Consider the following 19,892-nt stretch of genomic DNA (forward strand, 5'->3'; position numbering starts at 1 on the left):
CTTTGCTGGGTTGCTGAGAAGCTGAATTGAATTTCCTGGGTAGCTGCCTCTGTGGAAGAGCCAGTGGGATGCCAGTGGGAACCTCTGGACGACACAAGTCCCAGGCGCAGCCCTGGTCTTGTCTGCCAAGAAGGAGAGGTCCCTTAGGTCCAGCTAGCCCTCCAGCTGGATGGGATCTATACGGGACAGAGTCTGGCTTCGAAATGATATTTGAAGAGACCCACTGATACAGACATGTCAGAGGAGAACGTGCCCCCAAGAAATAGAAGCACAGGGTGTCAAGGTCTGGGGAAGACGGAACTGGCTTAAGGCATGTGCATGACCAGGACAGACCTGAGCTTTTGTCCAGCTGTGGAAAACCACCTATATTCAACTTCACTGAAAGAAAGTGGGGTCCAGAAAAATGGTACAAGCCATGGGCTAAATCCCTGCCAAATGCCTCTAATACCCTCTTCCATTCCCCTACTGCCACTACCACCAAAAAAAAAAAAAAAAAAATAGCTTATTTCCATTTCAGCCCAAGGAATAGAAATGTAAACCTGGAGTGAAAGTGGTAATGTGAGTACAAATGCCTGTGAAATCTCAGGCTGGACTGGAGCCTAACTTAACAAATTAGATCTTCCTATCGTTCTGGCACATACCAAACCTCAAGGGGTCCTGGAACCAACCTGGCATTGGGGATCTAAAAACTACAGGTAACATAGGGTACAGGTCCAGACAAAGGCGGAGGGGAAGGTGAATTTCACCAAGGTATTTATCCCAAGGCAGGCGCCTTGCTGTAAGACTTCCCGGCCAGCCGGGTGGGGATCCGCAAAGGATGCTCACTCATTCTACGCCAGAGAGAGGAGGCCAACCCGCAAACCACTGCAGATCACACCTGGAAGTGCCTGCCAGTTCTCTGTTCTCTTACACAAGAGATGACTTTCAGGAAAGCCTGAAGCCAAAGCACAACATGTGTTTTAAAAGGAGGGCTGAACAAAAAGAGCCATCTGGGAGAGCTGTCTTCAGGTCTCACTCCTTCCTCATTCTTCTTTCCAACAGGGGAGAGAATGGGGGTGCAGGGACAAGTTCTGGGACAGCACGGCCTAATGATGAATCCTTGAAACCACTGAATCCAGCACAGGGAAGCTCCGCTGTTCCCAGAGGTGCAGGTCCTCCCCACGGACTCAAGCGACAGGAAGACGCGAGTTCCAGATCGCCGGGTGGCAACAGATGGGGGAAGGAACAAACCGACACAGCTTATCTCATCCAGGCCCCACAGGAGGGCCAAGCCTGGCCTTTTTGTTTCTGCACAATGATGCCCTGGGGAGTGTGGAGATGATCCTTAAGGATGAGCTAGATACCATGAGGCCAGGATCCGTCTCCACCAACATACAGAACATCAGAAGACCTGATGGGTCCCTCACTTTGTGAAACAGGCAGAAATTTCAAACTCCCCCCCCCCAAATATATATATATATATATGTATATGTATATGTATGTGAGAGTGTGTGTGTGCATCTATATACATATATACACACATATATATGTATATATACACACACATATATATAAATAAGCCTTGAATGGCAAATCTGAAACTTTTTCCTTTTAAATAATAATAATAGCTGTTACTGAATTTAAAAATCACAAACCAGCTTCCTGGGCTTATGAACTGCGTGAGTGACTCTCCGGAGTCCCCATGGTCCTCAGTGTAAGCTATCAGTCAGTGCCCTGTATAGGGAACCCCGGTGTCCTTGGACCAGGGTTCCAGGCCCAGTGTGGCCGACTTTAAGAGAAAGAAGGCTATTTCCTTTCCATTCTTCCTGCCACCTCTCCCAGCAGAGGGCGTGGGCCACCCACCCAGCGGATGTCCCTGAGGTCCTTCAATGTCTAGGAACCTTAGGAGCCATCTCCCCCTCTCTGCTCATCCTCTCCCTATAACTTGCAATGCCCCTAGATGAACTTGAAGCACTTGGTCTTGTCGTGGGGCAGGCGGGTTTTGAAGAGCACAGAGTCCACCCTGAATTGAGTGTACAGCAGGGGCATATAGCCATACACCTTGACAAAAAAGTTGATACATTTGTGCCGCTCATGAAAGTGGGAATCATCGTGTGACAGGGCCTGAGGGCATCCTGGGCATCGGAAAGTCCACCGAGAGGTCACCTGGGAATAGGGAAGAAAGAGGAAACAGAGTGAGAATCGCAGGTGCTAGTACAACAGAAATCCTGCACCTTAACCAATCCGATGCTTCCAATTTCCCAGGGAAGACAGTGACCCTGGGTGGCCACATTCACCCACAGAGCACATCAGGAGCCACAGCCCAGGCTCTCTTTCTGTCACATATGTATCTATATCATTGAAAAGGGTGCTCTTTCCAAATAACCTGAACTGTAGATACCAAAAGCCTTATAATGTTTAGTATTACTTGTCTCAGTAACTCCACCTCTAGTATTTATCTTGGTTGCACAGCAAGATGTAGGTATGAGATGGTTCATTTCATCAATGTTTTGCAATAGCAAGATAATAGAAAAGTACCCATCAAAAGGGGACTATTTAAATAATTATAAAATACTACACATCCATTAAAAAGAGGCTTAGGGGGACACCTGGGTGGCTCAGTCAGTTAAGTCAGACTTCAGCTCAGGTCATGATCTACCAGCACACATGAGTTCGAGCCCGGCAACAGGCTCTGTGCTGACAGCTCAGAGCCTGGAGTCTGCTTCAGATTCTGTGTCTCCCTCTCTCTCTGCCCCTCACTCGCTCCCACTTTATCTCTCTCTCTCAAAAATAAACATTAAAAAAATGTTTACAAAAAAAGAGGTTTAGGAAAATTATAAAGGCATGGAAAAGTGGTTATACAGCAAGTTACGATGATGCCCATGAAATTTCAAGAAATTAGAAAAGCATAATAAATAATTTAACAGCTTCAAGATCAGCAATGTGGCAGACCAAATGACATAAGAACACCCTCAGCACAGAGTACCTGAAAATTCAGTATGAACTGTATACACCATCTCTTTAAATGTATGGCCAAGCTCATAATGAAAGAAAGGAGATGACATGTCAGGAAAGAAGTGAAATCCTCAGAGGCCAAAATAATGAAAAAGTCTGAATCCAATGAGATAGCCAGGAGCTTTGGATTTTAATGGGCTGGGGAGGCAAGAGCTACAAAACCTTACTGGAGACTTTTTTACACACCAGGACCCAATGGAAGGCTGCATGGGTTGGAGGCAGCTCCACAGAAAGCTGTTTTCTTCCCAGTCTTAGCTCTAAGTGGAAGAGGAAACATCACCTGTGAGAATGTATAAGCAACCAAGTGCTAGCCCTCACACACCTGAGTTATGTTACCTGTGTGTCCTGAAAAGCCCCAAGATGCTAATTTAGCTTCAACAGGTCTCAAGGTATTGACCCCAGGTGCACGGAAGAAGCAAATCCTCTCTGGCATAAATGCAGGCCTCCTTCCTACAAATGCCATAAGTAAAATCCCAAAGAATATGATTTCACAATCAAAAGTCACACACAAGAAAAGGGAATGAGCCACATGAGGGAAAATCTGCAGAAACAAACAACAGAATTAGACTCCAAAACCCTGTAAAATCACAAAACCCAAAACCCTGCAAAAATGCAGGATTATCAGATGGTTACTAGGACAATAAATGTTTATACGTGCAAGGAAATTTTGCAAGATTACTTAAGGTTTGATAAAGAAAAAAGGGATTATCAAAACAGTCCTAGAGACTATGAAAAAGAACCAAATAGAATAGGAATGAAAAGCATACTGAATTCAATCAATGGATGGGTGTGAAGAGAAAGTCAGTGATGAAAAGTATAATAAAATTATTATAAATAGAAAATATCAACTAAAAGCTTTAAAAAATACAAAAGCAAGACTGAGAGACATGGAGAGGAGATATTGTATGACTCCATTTATGTAAAGTTCAAAAAAGGCAAAGCTGATCCTGCAACAGAAAAAAAAGACCCTGACTCACTACCATTCCCTGGCTGAACTCTCAGGCCTGCTGGGAGCTGCTCCCGCCCACCCCTGCCTGTGGGAGCCGGGCCTCTCTTCGCCCTGCCCTCCCTCCAGGGCGGGTGGTATGGGAGAATGACTAAGGAACAAGGAGAAAGATGCTCAACCTCTCTAATAATCAGGCAAGTGTAAATTAAGACAATGGGATACAGTTTATACCTATCAAGTAGGCAAAAATGAAAGTTTAACAGTACCAAATGTTAATAAAGATGTGTAGGAACTGCAACTATTACACAGTGTGGGTGAGAATATCCATTGGTACATCTGTTTTGAAGATAGTTTGGCATAATCAAGTATAACCGAAGGTACATGTAGCCATGACCCAGCAGAAGAGGAATGAACAGGGTGATACACGGATCTACTCCATTTGTTTCTTTTTTAAAAAAGGAAGAAAAATATATAATCTGAAACAAATAGGGCAAAATGTCAATATTTGGCAAAACTGCTGGGTACGCATGTTTGTTATATTCTTCCCTTTTTAAAAACACTTCATTCACATATTGTCAACCAGTAGTAAATAGCAAGCGTTCCATATATATATACATATATATATATAAAATAAGCACTTTATTCATATATGTACAGATGTATCTGATTCTCTGCCTTTGACAGGCCCAACGGTTCTTCACTCCTTTTCACGTGAGTGATAAAACACAAGCCTCTGGAAGGATGAAATTAAGAGCATCCCAGCCAAGGGAGCTCCAGTGACACCTTACATGCTTGCCACTCTCATTTTTAGTTCCCCCTTCCTGTCTTATAATAAGCCCAACTATACAGCGAAAGAAAAGTCTGTTACATAAACACTAAAAACATGTTATTTTTAGGTTACCTAGTCCACAATACTGCCAGAACCAGAAAATTTACTGTGAACTTTTTAAAAAGCAGACTACAAAAAAGTACATATTTTAAAAAAATAAAAAGGCTACCACCACAGAGAACCAAAAAAAAATATGCCAAAAGGCTTGAGTAATTTTTATTTATGAACAGATATTTTAACAAATAATTTAAAAATTATTATTACTAATATAAATTGAGGGAAGAAATTAAGCTTAAATGACTCATCCCATAATTTTTAGCTAACAAGTAAACATCACATATAGCCAATCATAGCTGTCAGCGCACAAGTCTCCAGAGTTGAACCGGGTGAGCAGTGGTCAGTGCTCCGAGGTGCTGCTCACCACACAGCCAAAAGTCTGAGGGGGTCAGGACTTCTACAGAGGTGGTCCCTGTGAAGGAGCCCACCAGGCCCCCCCACTTCCCAGTTCTCACAGGATCCTTGTTGTGTACCGGAAGTAGTGAGTTACCACTTTTTCCACCACCCTCACTGAAACAGGAGACGGGTGTCAAGAATTCATCAAAAGGGGTGCCTGGGTTGTTTAAGTGTCTGACTTCAGTTCAGGTCATGATCTCGTGGTTCATGAGTTCAAGCCCCGTGTTAGCCTCTGTGCTGGTATCTCAGAGCCTGGAGCCTGCTTCGGATTCTGTCTCCCTCTCTCTCTGCCCCTCCCCCACTCATTCTCCCTCCCTCCCTCCCTCCCTCCCTCTCTCTGTCTCTCAAAAATAAATAAACATTAAAAAAAAAAAGGATTCGTCAAGAGAAGGATATTATCAAACAGCATCTATGTCCAGTATTCTACTCTGTTCTCCCTATACCTGAAAATCCTCCTCATCCCAGACACCATCTAACCACAGAGAAGCCCCTAACCCTGCAAATGATCCCATTTGACACAAAAAGATATTTTATGCTATTCTCACTAAAGCAGTGGTTTCTAATTATGTGCCCCACCAGTAAAAATAAATTTGAGACAGCAACCCCAGTGCATTTATAAAATACATTTCTATACATTTTGGGATATGTATTTATATATTATAAAACACTGTATTATGTAACAAAACAAAGGAATTTAGAAACATGAAGCAACAGCTGTACTATAAAATGAAGTTTGAACTTTTAACACTTAACCAATACTATAGATTATATTTTATGTGGGAACATTCAGTCTAAGAGAAGTATTAGTGTCAGGCATAGTAACAGAAAGGAAAGCCCTTCAACAGATGGTGAGACTCTCTTATTACCAGAGAATTAAGATACGTACTTATGTTTTCTACCTCTACTTCCTTATCACTCTCTACTTCCTTTTTAATTCCTGCTGGGCTTTTAAATCCTTTATTTTTTTTTAATGTTTATTTATTTATTTTTGAGAGAGAGAGAGAGTGTGTGTGTGTGAAGTGGAGCAGAGAGAGAGGGAGACAGAGAGTCCCAAGTAGGTTCCTGCTGTCAGTGCAGAGACCCACATGGGGCTTGAACTCATGAACTGTGAGATCGTGACCTGAGCTGAAGTCAGATGCTTAACCAACTGAACCACCCAGGTGCCCCTTAAGCCCTTTATTCTGAATGAGGCTTATTTACATTCTAGATCTTCTTCTCCTTGAATGAAAACAGTACATTTTTCAAAGCAATAATATGAAACGAATTCCTTGTTCTTTATTTAGTCAATATTGTTAAAATGTTAATTTTATTATTATTTATTATACTTTTTGTGGGGGTGGGGGAGAGAGCACAAGCAGGGAAGAGGGGGAGAGGGGGAGAGAGGGAGAGAGGGAGAGGGAGAGGGAGAGAGAGAGAGAGAGAGAGAGAGAATGAGAATCTCAAGCAGGCGTCAAAGCACAGAGCCTGACGAGAAGCTGGATCCCATGACCCTGAGTTCATGACCTGAGTCAAAATCAAGAGTCGGATGCTCAAATGACTGAGCCACCCAGGAGCACCTACAATATTAACATTTTTCAAAGAACACTGCTAATCATATAAAACAGTCATACCTGCTTAATCATAACAAGGGAGAGAATATAGTTTGATAGTGAAAATTTGAAGTAAAGGGAAAAAAAGAATTACTATTTTAGAACATAAAATAGCACATATACCTAATACTATTAAAATTAGGTAAATTAATTGAAATATTTAGCTCAAACTGGTTCTATACTATTAAGTAAATCACTGGACTCAGAATTTGAAGGAATTAACTTAAGAATTTGAAGACATTCTTAATTTATTGACTTTTGACTTAAAAAAGTCATCCTAATCTTGAACTCTTCTTATATTCTCACAGAACTGAGAAAATTCACAGAGAATACTTATTTTTCAAGTTTTTACTTGGTAAGGATCACGTATACCAAGTGCAAATTATTTGTGTCTAACTCTCTACACTGAAGAGATGGTTTGGCTCATGAAACACTGGCCTAATATGGTAGACAAACACGCTTTAATAAGGATGAAAAATTTATCATGTCTGTGAGTGCTTCAGGTGACTGATGATATTATTAGGTACCTAATCACTCAGATACTTTAAATTTTCATGGATAATGTCTTCTGATCTACTAGGGAAGTATAAATAGAAGCATACATCTTGGATGAAGTTTAGTCCCTGGTCACATAAGAAAGGATGAAGAAAGAAAAGAAAATTGCACCAATCATTAATTTCTGAGAACCCTGTCTCTTTAGCTTAACGTTTATAAGGAAGTGTGCTTTTTATCTGTTTAACATCACATAAAATGAAAACAAAGATTTTCATTTAATATTTAATTAGTTTAGTATCTATCACTGCACCTGGGAAACATACTATACTTTTATATAAGTAATTGTAATGACTATTATTCACAGTTTAAAAAAAATTTTTGGTGCATTGTTTTGCTAATTATTTTTCTCTTGTGAGGCTTTAGCAGAAGGCCCAGGAATAGAAAAAAAACTATGGAGTAATCCGGAGTTAAGTTATAATGCTGAGCCATACTTGGGAAAAGGTTTAATTAGGCATAAATGAATGCATAAAGCCTCCGATTGCTTTTCTTTGTTTCCTTTTATGCTTTGTTGCATGGACCCAAGGTCCTCTGTTTACCACTCTGCTACCACTACAGATATGACTGGAGTATCATTAGCATATGCTGGTGGTTACTTCGTCTATAACTTACCTTCAAAATATAAGAGGAATGAAATATCCGCCCAATTATTATTAATTAATACGTGAAGGTAAACTTATTATTTTATAAAATTAAATAATATGCCTTTTGGGGCGCCTGGGTGGCGCAGTCGGTTAAGCGTCCGACTTCAGCCAGGTCACGATCTCGCGGTCCGTGAGTTCGAGCCCCGCGTCGGGCTCTGGGCTGATGGCTCAGAGCCTGGAGCCTGTTTCCGATTCTGTGTCTCCCTCTCTCTCTGCCCCTCCCCCGTTCATGCTCTGTCTCTCTCTGTCCCAAAAATAAATAAACGTTGAAAAAAAAAAAAAAAGTTAAAAAAAAATAATATGCCTTTAAAAAATTTTTTTTTCAACGTTTATTTATTTTTTGGGACAGAGAGAGACAGAGCATGAACGGGGGAGGGGCAGAGAGAGAGAGACACACACACAGAATCAGAAACAGGCTCCAGCCTCTGAGCCATCAGCCCAGAGCCTGACGCGGGGCTCGAACTCACGGACTGCAAGATCGTGACCTGGCTGAAGTCGGACGCTTAACCGACTGCGCCACCCAGGCGCCCCAAATAATATGCCTTTTATTATTTTTTTTTTTTTAATTTTTTTTTTTCAACGTTTATTTATTTTTGGGACAGAGAGAGACAGAGCATGAACGGGGGAGGGGCAGAGAGAGAGGGAGACACAGAATCGGAAACAGGCTCCAGGCTCTGAGCCATCAGCCCAGAGCCTGACGCGGGGCTCGAACCCATGGACCGCCGAGATCGTGACCTGGCTGAAGTCGGACGCTTAACCGACTGCGCCACCCAGGCGCCCCAATAATATGCCTTTTAAACAATAAAGACAACAGGATCTTAATCAGCTTTTTAATTTTTAACCTCAAGGACAGCAGGTGTGAATCCATAACATAAATACTGACAGAACAGTTATAAATACTATTAGTTTGAACTGACAAACAGATTCTCAAATATTAACTGCTGCAAGGTCCTTACCAGGCCGACCCTCATACCTACCAGAAGAGCTTTCACTTGTCTGAACCTGCGATGATGACATAAAAGGTTATGTAACCAGTCTGTCTGTGCACAGAGTATGAAGTTATTACATTCTGGTCAAATCTATTCACTAACTCAAAGACAAAAACAGAATTCAAATTTCTAGAATCCAGAAGGTACTGATGATTTGTTTTTGAGTAAATGCCTTTCATAGCACTACTTATGTGCCAGGCACTATTCTTAGAGCTTTACGTATGTTAACACAGAAACCTTACATTTTTTATGCCATGGATCTATGGAAAAGTTAGTAACTACCATAATTTCAAAGCAATGGTGAACATAAATAATACTTCAAGATGCAGCAACAAATGTAATGTGATATGAAAATATCTGTCAGTTCTATTGGTGATAAATCAGTTACTGTAAATACTCTTAGGAACTGTAGCATGTTTGATAACTGATGGAAATGCTAACTCCAGTTAGAGATTAGTGAAAATTAAAGATGTAACATTTTCCCCATCCAAGTTCCAAACCCTCCGGGTTCTGTCCATTTACGCCTTAGCAGCAGACAGCCCCTGTATGAACAACTCACTTAACTCTGCAACAACTGCAGATGAGGACTCTGAGGTACGGTTCATTACCTATTGCATTACCGCAAAATAAGTGACTGAAGTACACATACACCCCCAGTTCCAGAAGTACTGGCACCCTCACCTTGATGGGGGGTTTCCGAGTGATGTGGGAGACAAGGAAGTTCATGGCAATGTCCTCACAGTTGATATATTCATCCACCATATCTCGGATGGCCTGGGGCATCACGTAAGAATACAGGTAGGCATAATACTGTCAGGGGTAGAAAAAGAATCACATACTCTGTTAGAGGCCACAGTTCTTTGGCTTTCAGCAAAAACATACATGGATCTAGGAGCTGTTAGGAAGTGTAGTGGGGGTGGGAGGGCTGGGTGTGACAATCATTAGTGGAATCGCTACTGGCATTTATTTAGGGGGTTGCGGCCAAGGATGCTAAACATCCTACAAGGCAGATCTTCTGCAATAATAAATAATTTTCCCATCCAAATCGCCATTATCACCCCCCTTTGAGGATCAAAAGTTCATTTTACAACAATATAAAGATTTTTTCAAATTAGGTCAGACAGTGGTTCAGTTGAACATTCTGTGACAACGACAATAAGGGATAAGTGAGGGGGAAAGCCCGGTTATTGAGCCATAAAACATCCAATCCCTCAGTTCCTCTACATATGCATTCTAGAATCTGATTATTTCTCAACCATTGCCATAGGCTACTCCCTTCTCCAAGCCACCATCATCTCTTGCCTGGATTATTCATACTGTCCCCTAAACAGTTTCCCTGCTGTCATATTTTCTTCCCTACAGTCCGTTCTATGCACAGCAGGGTGATCATGTTCAAACACAAGTCCAAACATGCCAGTCCAAAACCCTTCAACAGCTTTTCATTTCACTCAGAGTAAAAGCCTACTTTCTTTCTTTTTTTTTTTAATGTTTTATTTTATTTTTGAGAGAGAGAGTGACAGAGTGAGAGCAGGGGAAGGGCAGAGAGAGAGGGAGACACAGAATCTGAAGCAGGCTCCAGGCTCCGAGCTGTCAGCACAGAGCCTGACACGGGGCTCAAACCCAAGAACCACAAGATCACGACCCGAGCTGAAGTCAGATGCATAACCGAATGAACTACCCACGCGCCCCAAAGTCTACATTCTGAAAATTGTCCTGAAAGGCCCAGAAAATGGTGTGCGAAAGCTGGCTCACACCTGCAAATGAATATCAATTGCTAACCAAGAATTTTGTGAGACTGTTTAGGAATTCTGTGAGCGTGTTATGAAAAACAGCCATTATTAAAAATATAATCACATAAACTTAAAATTAAATAAGTTATATTAAAACCAATAAATACCTAAAGCACATCACTTAATTAGCTTACTATTATTTATTACATTTTACTGTTATCTTGAGGTTGTTTATATCTACCATACCTGCATGGTGAAAATACTATATAATGGTGCAGAACTGCCCATCCCTTCCTAACTTCAAGTTCAGTGACTCATGTCCATAGCTTGAAATCAGTCGCAGCAAGAATACTTATACCACAGAAAAGGACAAATGCTATAAAACAAGGCAATTATTAATTATGATGTGTTGCAATGTGCTAATGATGAATGAATAGGTAAGGTGCCCAGTAAAACGGATTTATATATTTTATTACCTTAAATAGTTAGAATCTATGTAGTGAAATAATGATAATAAAATTTTTGTAACACATAGTGGTTTGCTGGTTACCTTACGGCAAAGTACTTAAGCGAACTTAAAAGATGAATTATACATTTTTCTCTTATAGAAAGACAGATGATTAAAATTTGTTGACTATTTTTTTTAAGTGTTATTTATTTTGAGAGAGAGAGAGAGAAAGAGAGAGTAAGTGAGGTGCACAGTGACAGGGAGACAGAGAATCCCAAGCAGGCTCTTTGATGTTAATGCCGAGCCCGAAGTAGGGCTTGATCTCACAAAATAAAAGATCCTGATCTGAGCCAAAATCAAGAGTGGGATGCTTAACTGACTGAGCCACCCAAGTGCCTGTCGACCCTTTAAATGGACAGTGGCTGCCATTAGTGTGCAAATGAGAACATAGGTAGAGAACATAATCCATATCCTCAACAAGGGAAGGTGACATGAAAACAAGAAGAAAGAACTGCCTTCTTTTAAAAATATGGAGAAGAGAATAGCCAAAGTAATTTTGAAGAAGAAGACCAAAGCAGGAGGCATCACAATCCCAGACTTTAGCCTCTACTATGAAGCTGTAATCATCAAGACAGCATGGTATTGGCACAAAAACAGACACATAGACCAATGGAATAGAATAGAAACCCCAGAACTAGACCCACAAATGTATGGCCAACTCATCTTTGACAAAGCAGGAAAGAATATCCAATGGAAAAAAGTCTCTTTAACAAATGGTGCTGGGAGAACTGGATAGCAACATGCAGAAGATTGAAACTAGACCACTTTCTCACACCATTCACAAAAATAAACTCAAAATGGATAAAGGACCCAAATGCGAGACAGGAAACCATCAAAACCCTAGAGGAGAAAGCAGGAAAAGACCTCTCTGACCTCAGCCGTAGCAATCTCTTACTTGACACATCCCCAAAGGCAAGGGAATTAAAAGCAAAAATGAACTACTGGACCTTATGAAGATAAAAAGCTTCTGCACAGCAAAGGAAACAACCAACAAAACTAAAAGGCAACCAACAGAATGGGAAAAGATATTTGCAAATGACATATCGGACAAAGGGCTAGGATCCAAAATCTATAAAGAGCTCACCAAACTCCACACGCAAAAAACAAATAACCCAGTGAAGAAATGGGCAGAAAACATGAATAGACACTTCTCTAAAGAAGACATCCAGATGGCCAACAGGCACGTGAAAAGATGCTCAACGTCGCTCCTCATCAGGGAAATACAAATCAAAACCACACTCAGGTATCACCTCACGCCAGTCAGAGTGGCCAAAATGAACAAATCAGGAGACTATAGATGCTGGCGAGGATGTGGAGAAACGGGAACCCTCTTGCACTGTTGGTGGGAATGCAAACTGGTGCAGCTACTCTGGAAAACAGTGTGGAAGTTCCTCAAAAAATTAAAAATAGACCTACCCTATGACCCAGCAATAGCACTGCTAGGAATTTACCCAAGGGATACAGGAGTACTGATGCATAGGGGCACTTGTACCCCAATGTTTATAGCAGCACTCTCAACAGTAGCCAAATTATAGAAAGAGCCTAAATGTCCATCAACTGATGAATGGATAAAGAAATTGTGGTTTATATACACAATGGAGTACTACGTGGCAATGAGAAAGAATGAAATATGGACCTTTGTAGCAACATGGATGGAACTGGAGAGTGTGATGCTAAGTGAAATAAGCCATACAGAGAAAGACAGATACCATATGGTTTCACTCTTATGTGGATCCTGAGAAACTTAACAGAAACTCATGGGGGAGGGGAAGAAAAAAAAAAAAAAAAAAGAGGTTAGAGTGGAAGACAGCCAAAGCATAAGAGACTCTTAAGAACTGAGAACAAACTGAGGTTGATGGGGGCTGGGAGGGAGGGGAGGGTGGGTGATGGGTATTGAGGAGGGCACCTTTTGGGATGAGCACTGGGTGTTGTATGGAAACCAATTTGACAATAAACTTCATCTATTGAAAAAATAAAAAAATAAAAAAATAAAAATATGGAGAAGACATTATGAACACAAATGTTTAGAAGTATTTCCACCATTATGTGATTATGATTGATGCCATAAATAAACGCTTTCATGTTGTACATTTAAAAAAAATAAAAACTTTGTAGCCTGTTTAAAAATATTTTAAATGAAAAGTTTCAATGGATTTAGAACCTACTCTAAGAAAAACTAACACTTTCTCATTAGTTTCCTTAAAAAAAACAAAAGGCATTTCAGAAGATGAAAATTCTAAGCGGATTTTAACAAAATGCTACCAAATTAGTGGATGAATATCATGACTTAATAAGCCCAGCAATGTGGCATTTCTTACATGGACAGTGACTAAAACCAAGTATCAAAAATATGCTTACTTTAGAAATAGATCTCTCTGAGTACCCAAGTGGCTCAGTTGGTTAAGCAGCCAACTTCAGGTCAGGTCATGATCTCACAGATCGTGGGTTCAAGCCCCGCATCAGGCTCTGTGCTGACAGCTCAGAGCCTGGAGCCTGCTTCCAGTTCTGTGTGTGTGTGTCTGTCTGTCTGTCTCTCTGCCCCTCTCCAGCTCATGCTCAGTATCTCTCCCTCAAAAATAAACATTAAATAAAAAAAAAGAAATAGATCTCTGACTTGCCATAAGACAGTGTCAAATTAAGGTTTTAAAAGATAATACACCTGAAACTAATATAACACTGTATGTTAACTAACTGGAATTAAAACAAAAAAAGGAAAGAAGGAAGGAAGGAGGGAAGGAGGGAGGAAGAAGAATATTCAATCATTTGCTTTCACTAAAATATAAAAATTCAGTAAGAATATCATTTTGAAACTTTATTTCATCTTTATCTCAACATTATAAAAATTTCTGTAAGTACAGTAGTGCATATAAATAAATACACACATATATGAGGTACAGGTTTAAAATTTTTTATTGATTGGTACTTATAAACAGAAAACTTGATTTCTCAAATCAGGGATGACCAACTTCATTGCTTTCAAGGACCAAACAAGTAAGGTAAATAAATAAGTGACACTTTAAAGAAACTGGTGTAAGAAAAATAAAGAGACGTGGGGCAAATAAGTGCATACAAGCCCATCAGCAGGGGACAGTGACTACACAGCTTCAGGCAATTGGTGCCAGGCAGGAAGAACACCCACATATGACCTGATCTTCATGTTCACCGAAGTCCAGATGTTTGTGTAAACTTCTCTGGTGTTTAAAACCTGGCAGTGCATGGGATGGCATTAGGGGACTAAATAAACATTTCTGTTAGCCACAGAAGGCTTGAGGGCTGCTACTCTATAACCTTTGCTCTAGATTTTCAAATAGAAAAAAAAAAAAACCCTAAGGTTTATTAAGTAAATTATTTATTACTTAAAAGTGAAGGGATATGGCTATTGTAACTTTTAAAGAGCAATCAGAATTTGAGAACAGGCAGACTTTTCAGAAGGCAAGTAAATTCTTAAGGTATGAGTAGCAATGCTAAAATTGGTGGCTCTTTCTCAGATGACCAGTAGGAAAATAAATGACTCCAGTTAAGTATGGTTTCTCAGACGATAGTTTCTAATCCTACTTGCAACTCCTATCCAACCAAAGCCCACCCATGTTTGGAAAATAAGCACAAGGGTGAGATTCAAGATGGAACAAGCAGATCAGCTTCACACATTAAGTTTTAAAAAGAAAAAAAAAATCTGAAAGTTTAATGATTTCTTAGTCTAGTTCAAAATGTCCCTAGTAAGATGGCTTTCAAGGTTCTGTTTGAGGTGGGTCACAAGATGCCACCACAGGTAATATGAAATACATGAGGGACAAAAGATTGGAGAAACTTGGGATGTCAGTTTGAAGTTTGAAGAGGGACATATAGGGGATGTCCTGAAAACATCATTAGGTATAGGAGTACAGAATTCAGGCAACAGCCAAGGCTGGAATATAGACACAGAAATCACCAGCCTGTAGATGTTAATCCACAAGACCTTGAGATATGAGAGAATGTCTAGGGAAAACACAAAGTGAGGAGAGCACTAGATACAGAAGCCAGAACTCTAAGACACTTCAACATTTATGGGGAAAAGAGTGTGCAAGTTGCCCAGGATGAGAGAGGGCATGGAGTGGAGATCAGGATGATGGGCCACGTGCCAATGTCTTTGATGACCAGGAAGAAATAACTAGGAGGTTCCTAGATGGAAGCAACAAGACAGATGCTCAAATGAGACTCAAATGAGATTTTATATGAGAGCTGAGAATTGTCTGGAAGTGTCATTGGTAAGCAATAAAAATGATTCTCTGTACCTTCCCTGCTCCAAAGTACGTATCTGGGGAAATGAGCAGACTAAATCATTGTCCCAGGAAGAAATATAGGAACAGGGTAAAGGGGAAGCACTGTCCTCAGAGAAAAGTCAGGTATTAATCAGGTCAAGGAGACAGAAGAGGTATTCTGTGAAGTGAGGGGTGCAGGGAATTGGCTATCTAAGAAAAGGGATTCTTCAGAGCCCAGAGGAAGTACTTGGAAGGAAAGGTATAGAGCAACACTATCTAAGATATATTATGTGAGTCACATCTCTAGTAGCCACATTTTTAAAAAGTAAAAGAAACAGTATGGGAATGCAAGCTGGTACTGCCACTCTGGAAAACAGTATGGAGGTTTCTTCAAAAACTAAAAATAGAACTACCCTACAAACCAGCAACTGCACTACTAGATATTTATCCAAGGGATACAGGTGTGCTGTTTCGAAGGGACACATGCACCCCAATGTTTATAGCAGCACTATCGACAATAGCCAAAGTATGGAAGTATGGAAAGAGACCAAAGGTCCATCCATGGATGAATGGATAAAGAAAATGTAGTATATATATACAATGGAGTATTACTCGGCAATCAAAAAGAATGAAATCTTGCCATTGGCAACTACATGGATGGAACTAGAGGGTATTATGCTAAGTGAAATTAGTCAGAGAAAGACAAAAATCATATGACTTCACTCATATGAGGACTTTAAGAGACAAAACAGATGAACATAAGGGAAGGGAAACAAAAATAACACAATAACAGGGAGGAGGACAAAACATAAGAGACTCATAAATATGGAGAACAAACAGAGGGTTACTGGAGTAGGTGTGGGAGGGGGGATGGGCTAAATGGGTAAGGGTAACTTAGGAATCTACTCCTGAAATCGTTGTTGCACTATATGCTAACTAACTTGGATGTAAATTAAAAAAAAATTAAATTAAAAAAAGAAACAGTAAAATTAATTAGAACATATTTTATTTAACCCAGTGTATCCAAAATAATTGCATTTTAACATACAATCAATATAAAAATTATTAATGAGATAGTTTACATTCTTTCTTTCATGCCAAATTTTCAAAATCTGGTGTGCACTTTATACTTACAGCTCATCTCAATAATGACCAGTCACATTTCAAGTACTCAATAGCCACGTGTGGCCAGTGGCTACTTCATAGTATAGACAAGATACAGATGAAAGATGAGTCAGGAGCAAAAACATTTAGCAATAACAATACAGGAGAAAAGTAATGACTGCAGCGGTATGCATTTTGGATATTCATTAAAAACTGGGATGCATGCCATGGTGAAAGCTCTAAGGAATAAACAAAACTTGCACAACCACTACAGAGGCTCATAGTGGGGTTTGATAGTGTGGGTTAGCCTGAATCAGAAGAGAATCAGCCAGGCCATGTCTAGGATGGCAATGGTAAAACAACAGTATTTAGCCCAAAGCTCCCAGTTTTAAGGATGAGAGCCAATGCCCAGAAAGGTAAACTAATTTCCCTAATGGCCTACATGCAATCGTGCAGGCAGCTTTACTACCTTGACTTTTTATTCCAGAGTTGCTTTGAGCATCTTGAAAACAATCTTTAAAAATAGAAATAACTTACTTCTAGCATAAAAGGAACATATAAGAGGGGCACCTGGGTGGCTCAATCAGTTAAGTGTTGGTCTTCGGCTCAGGTCATGATCTCACACTTTGTGGGTTCGAGCCCCACATCGGACTCTGTGCTGACAGCTCAGAACCTGGAGCTTGCTTTGCATTCTGTCTCCCTCTCTCTCTGCCCCTCCCCCACTCATACTCTGTCCCTCAAAAATGAATAAACATTTAAAAAAATTAAAAGAAAAAAAATGAACATATAAGAAACATTAGGATGGCTAACTTTAGGGCAGCATTTCACTACCACCCAAAGGCTCAACTCTTAACCAAGTTCATGCCAATCTTATCAAGCTTTTTCTTACCTTGTGAAAGAAGGCAGCACCTGTCAGCACCATGGACAGCTCACAGGAGTAGTTGGAGTTGTAGAGCCAGGACTGATGAGGGATGTCCCACGCATGGTAACGGCCAGGGAAACCCACAATGCGGTCCCGTGCTTCTCTCCACACCCTTGAAAAACACAAGTATATGCACACACCTGAGTATGAAGCTCTAAGATAACCAGAAAGTTTAAAATTACCGTCTCTATCTTGCAGGCTCTGGTCCTTGGGCTGTTACTTCTTTTTTCCTTTAAAAGGTTTTTCTTTAAATAACAAGGTCAATCAATCACAGGCCAAACAGGATAAAAACAAGCAAAGAGTGCCACATGTAGTTTCCTTAATAAGCACTTGCTTACTCATCTAACTTCTGGCAGCCAGCACCTCTCTAAGCCTTTACAGAAAGAACAAGCTGGAATAACATGGAAAGGAGTTAACTAGAAGTCAAGAGTCTCCAAAATGGGGTATGAACAGCAATCTGCTAACGAGTAGGAAGAAATATCAATTTCTACTTCTATTTATTTTTAATCTTAATTTCCAAAAAAAGTTGTTATATTTTTATGTGCTATTTTCTATTTTTTTCTGTTCTATTTTCTATTTTTTATTTTTATTTTTTCTCAAAAGTTTTGTTTTACATGAGCATAATATGTTAGTACAGTAGGACTTGTATATAATTTACGTATATTGCATACATAACTGTTCTTTTACTGAGGGGGTACACCATTAAAAAAACTTGGAGCCCACTGGTTTAACCACAGGAGACTATTGCTTGGAGTAGGTGCAACAGTCTTAATTCCTGAATTGAGCACAGCTGAGGCCGAAACCTGTACCATCAAAAGAAGTGGTCTATAGGACTACACAAATGAAAGATTCATAAATGCATGAAATAATAAATTCAGAATTCAGTATGTTTCCAGGCTAAACTTTTATATAATCCCTAAATTTATAGGTAAGGTAGGACAATAAAATTGGTTCCCCAATTTCACAGGCTAAAATCATAGAGCTGAAAGTACTTATCGTCTACAGAACCCTACAAGCTGTAGAAGTGCTTCTGGTTTCATAAGCAATGAACCACCATATCCCCACTCCATCTCACCCCCGAACAGAGATTTAAACTGCCTGAAAAACTCTCTCATCACTTACATGGAGTTTCAATTCCTAAAACACAAAAAGATTTCATTCCAAAAGACTTCCTCTCCTATTAAGTTTGAAAGCAATTAATCTAGTCCAATACACCAGAAACCACAACTTCTATCACAATATAACAGCCTCCTAGGTGGCCTTCTGCCATCTCCTAGCCAAGTCTTACCTCTGTCCTAATTTATCTCCTAAGAAGGACTCCAAATTACTAGCCCAAAAAGCTACAAGAAGTTTTTATTATATACTTTGACATTTACAGAATATAAGAATTACTAACAAATACCACCAGGATATCCAAATGTTCTACCAATACTCCTAAAAATACTGATCTCTTCAAATGCCTATTACTTCTACTAGTCCTGAAATAGCAGCAGAAAGAATAAGAAACTGAATTTTTTTTATTTTTTTTTAACATTTATTCATTCTCTGAGAGACAGAGAGAGAAAGAGCATGAGCGGGAAAGGGGCAGAGAAACGGATACACAGAATCCGAAGAAGGCTCCAGGCTCTGAGCTGTCAGCACCGAGCCCGACGCAGGGCTCGAACTCACGAACTGCGAGATCATGACCTGAGCCGAAGTCGGACGCTCAACCGACTGAGCCACCCAGGCGCCCCAGAAACTGAATATTTTAATCATCTGATTTGGCTAATTTAAGTCAATATAATGCAATTAGTCCTTAATAAGACAGAATCTCATTTGCTACATACATGATATCAAAAGGTACCATATCTGGGGAGGGGAAGGAAAAAAAAAAAAAAAAAAAAGACGTTAGAGTGGGAGAGAGCCAAAGCATAAGAGACTGTTAAAAACTGAGAACAAACTGAGGGTTGATGGGGGGTGGGAGGGAGGGGCGGGTGGGTATGGGTATTGAGGAGGGCACCTTTTGGGATGAGCACTGGGTGTTGTATGGAAACCAATTTGTCAATAAACTTCATATATAAAAAAAAATAAAAAAATAAAAAAATAAATAAAAAAATAAAAAAAAAAGGTACCATATCTAATTTGTTTTAAGGGCTGCCAACCATGATATGGTCAATTATATATTAAATAATAATAAATAAGGCTAATTATATATCATAAAAATATGGTTAATTAGCTATTAAATAATAAGGGGAAAATCAATACAGAAGCACTGGTATGAGATAAATTCAGATAAAGGCTTAAATAAATTCTTGGGGCAATGCATCAGTAGTTTTAGACGGTATGGTCTCAGTGAATATTTGAAAGTTAGGCATTTTAAAATATTGACTATAAATAATGCTACTGATTTACATA

The 19,892-nt window shown here is 39.9% G+C and overlaps 1 protein-coding gene across 1 annotated transcript in view; it reads right to left on the minus strand.

Annotated features, from left to right (window-relative positions):
- Positions 1-1,618: 1,618 nt before the first annotated feature.
- EXTL3 (exostosin like glycosyltransferase 3) overlaps positions 1,619-19,892 on the minus strand; it is a 37,259-nt gene continuing 18,985 nt past the window's right edge. The window contains exons 3-5 of the mRNA XM_047091675.1: positions 17,466-17,610; positions 9,678-9,806; positions 1,619-2,145 (exon numbers count right to left, since the gene is read on the minus strand). Coding sequence (XP_046947631.1) covers positions 1,936-2,145; positions 9,678-9,806; positions 17,466-17,610 — 484 coding nt within the window. The 3' untranslated portion in view covers positions 1,619-1,935. The remainder of the gene's footprint in view (positions 2,146-9,677; positions 9,807-17,465; positions 17,611-19,892) is intronic.

This window comes from Lynx rufus, unplaced genomic scaffold (genome assembly GCF_022079265.1).
Source record: "Lynx rufus isolate CCGP_SWC_20201006 ecotype Redwood Valley unplaced genomic scaffold, mLynRuf1.p SCAF_3, whole genome shotgun sequence".
Classification (NCBI taxonomy): Eukaryota; Metazoa; Chordata; class Mammalia; order Carnivora; family Felidae; genus Lynx; species Lynx rufus.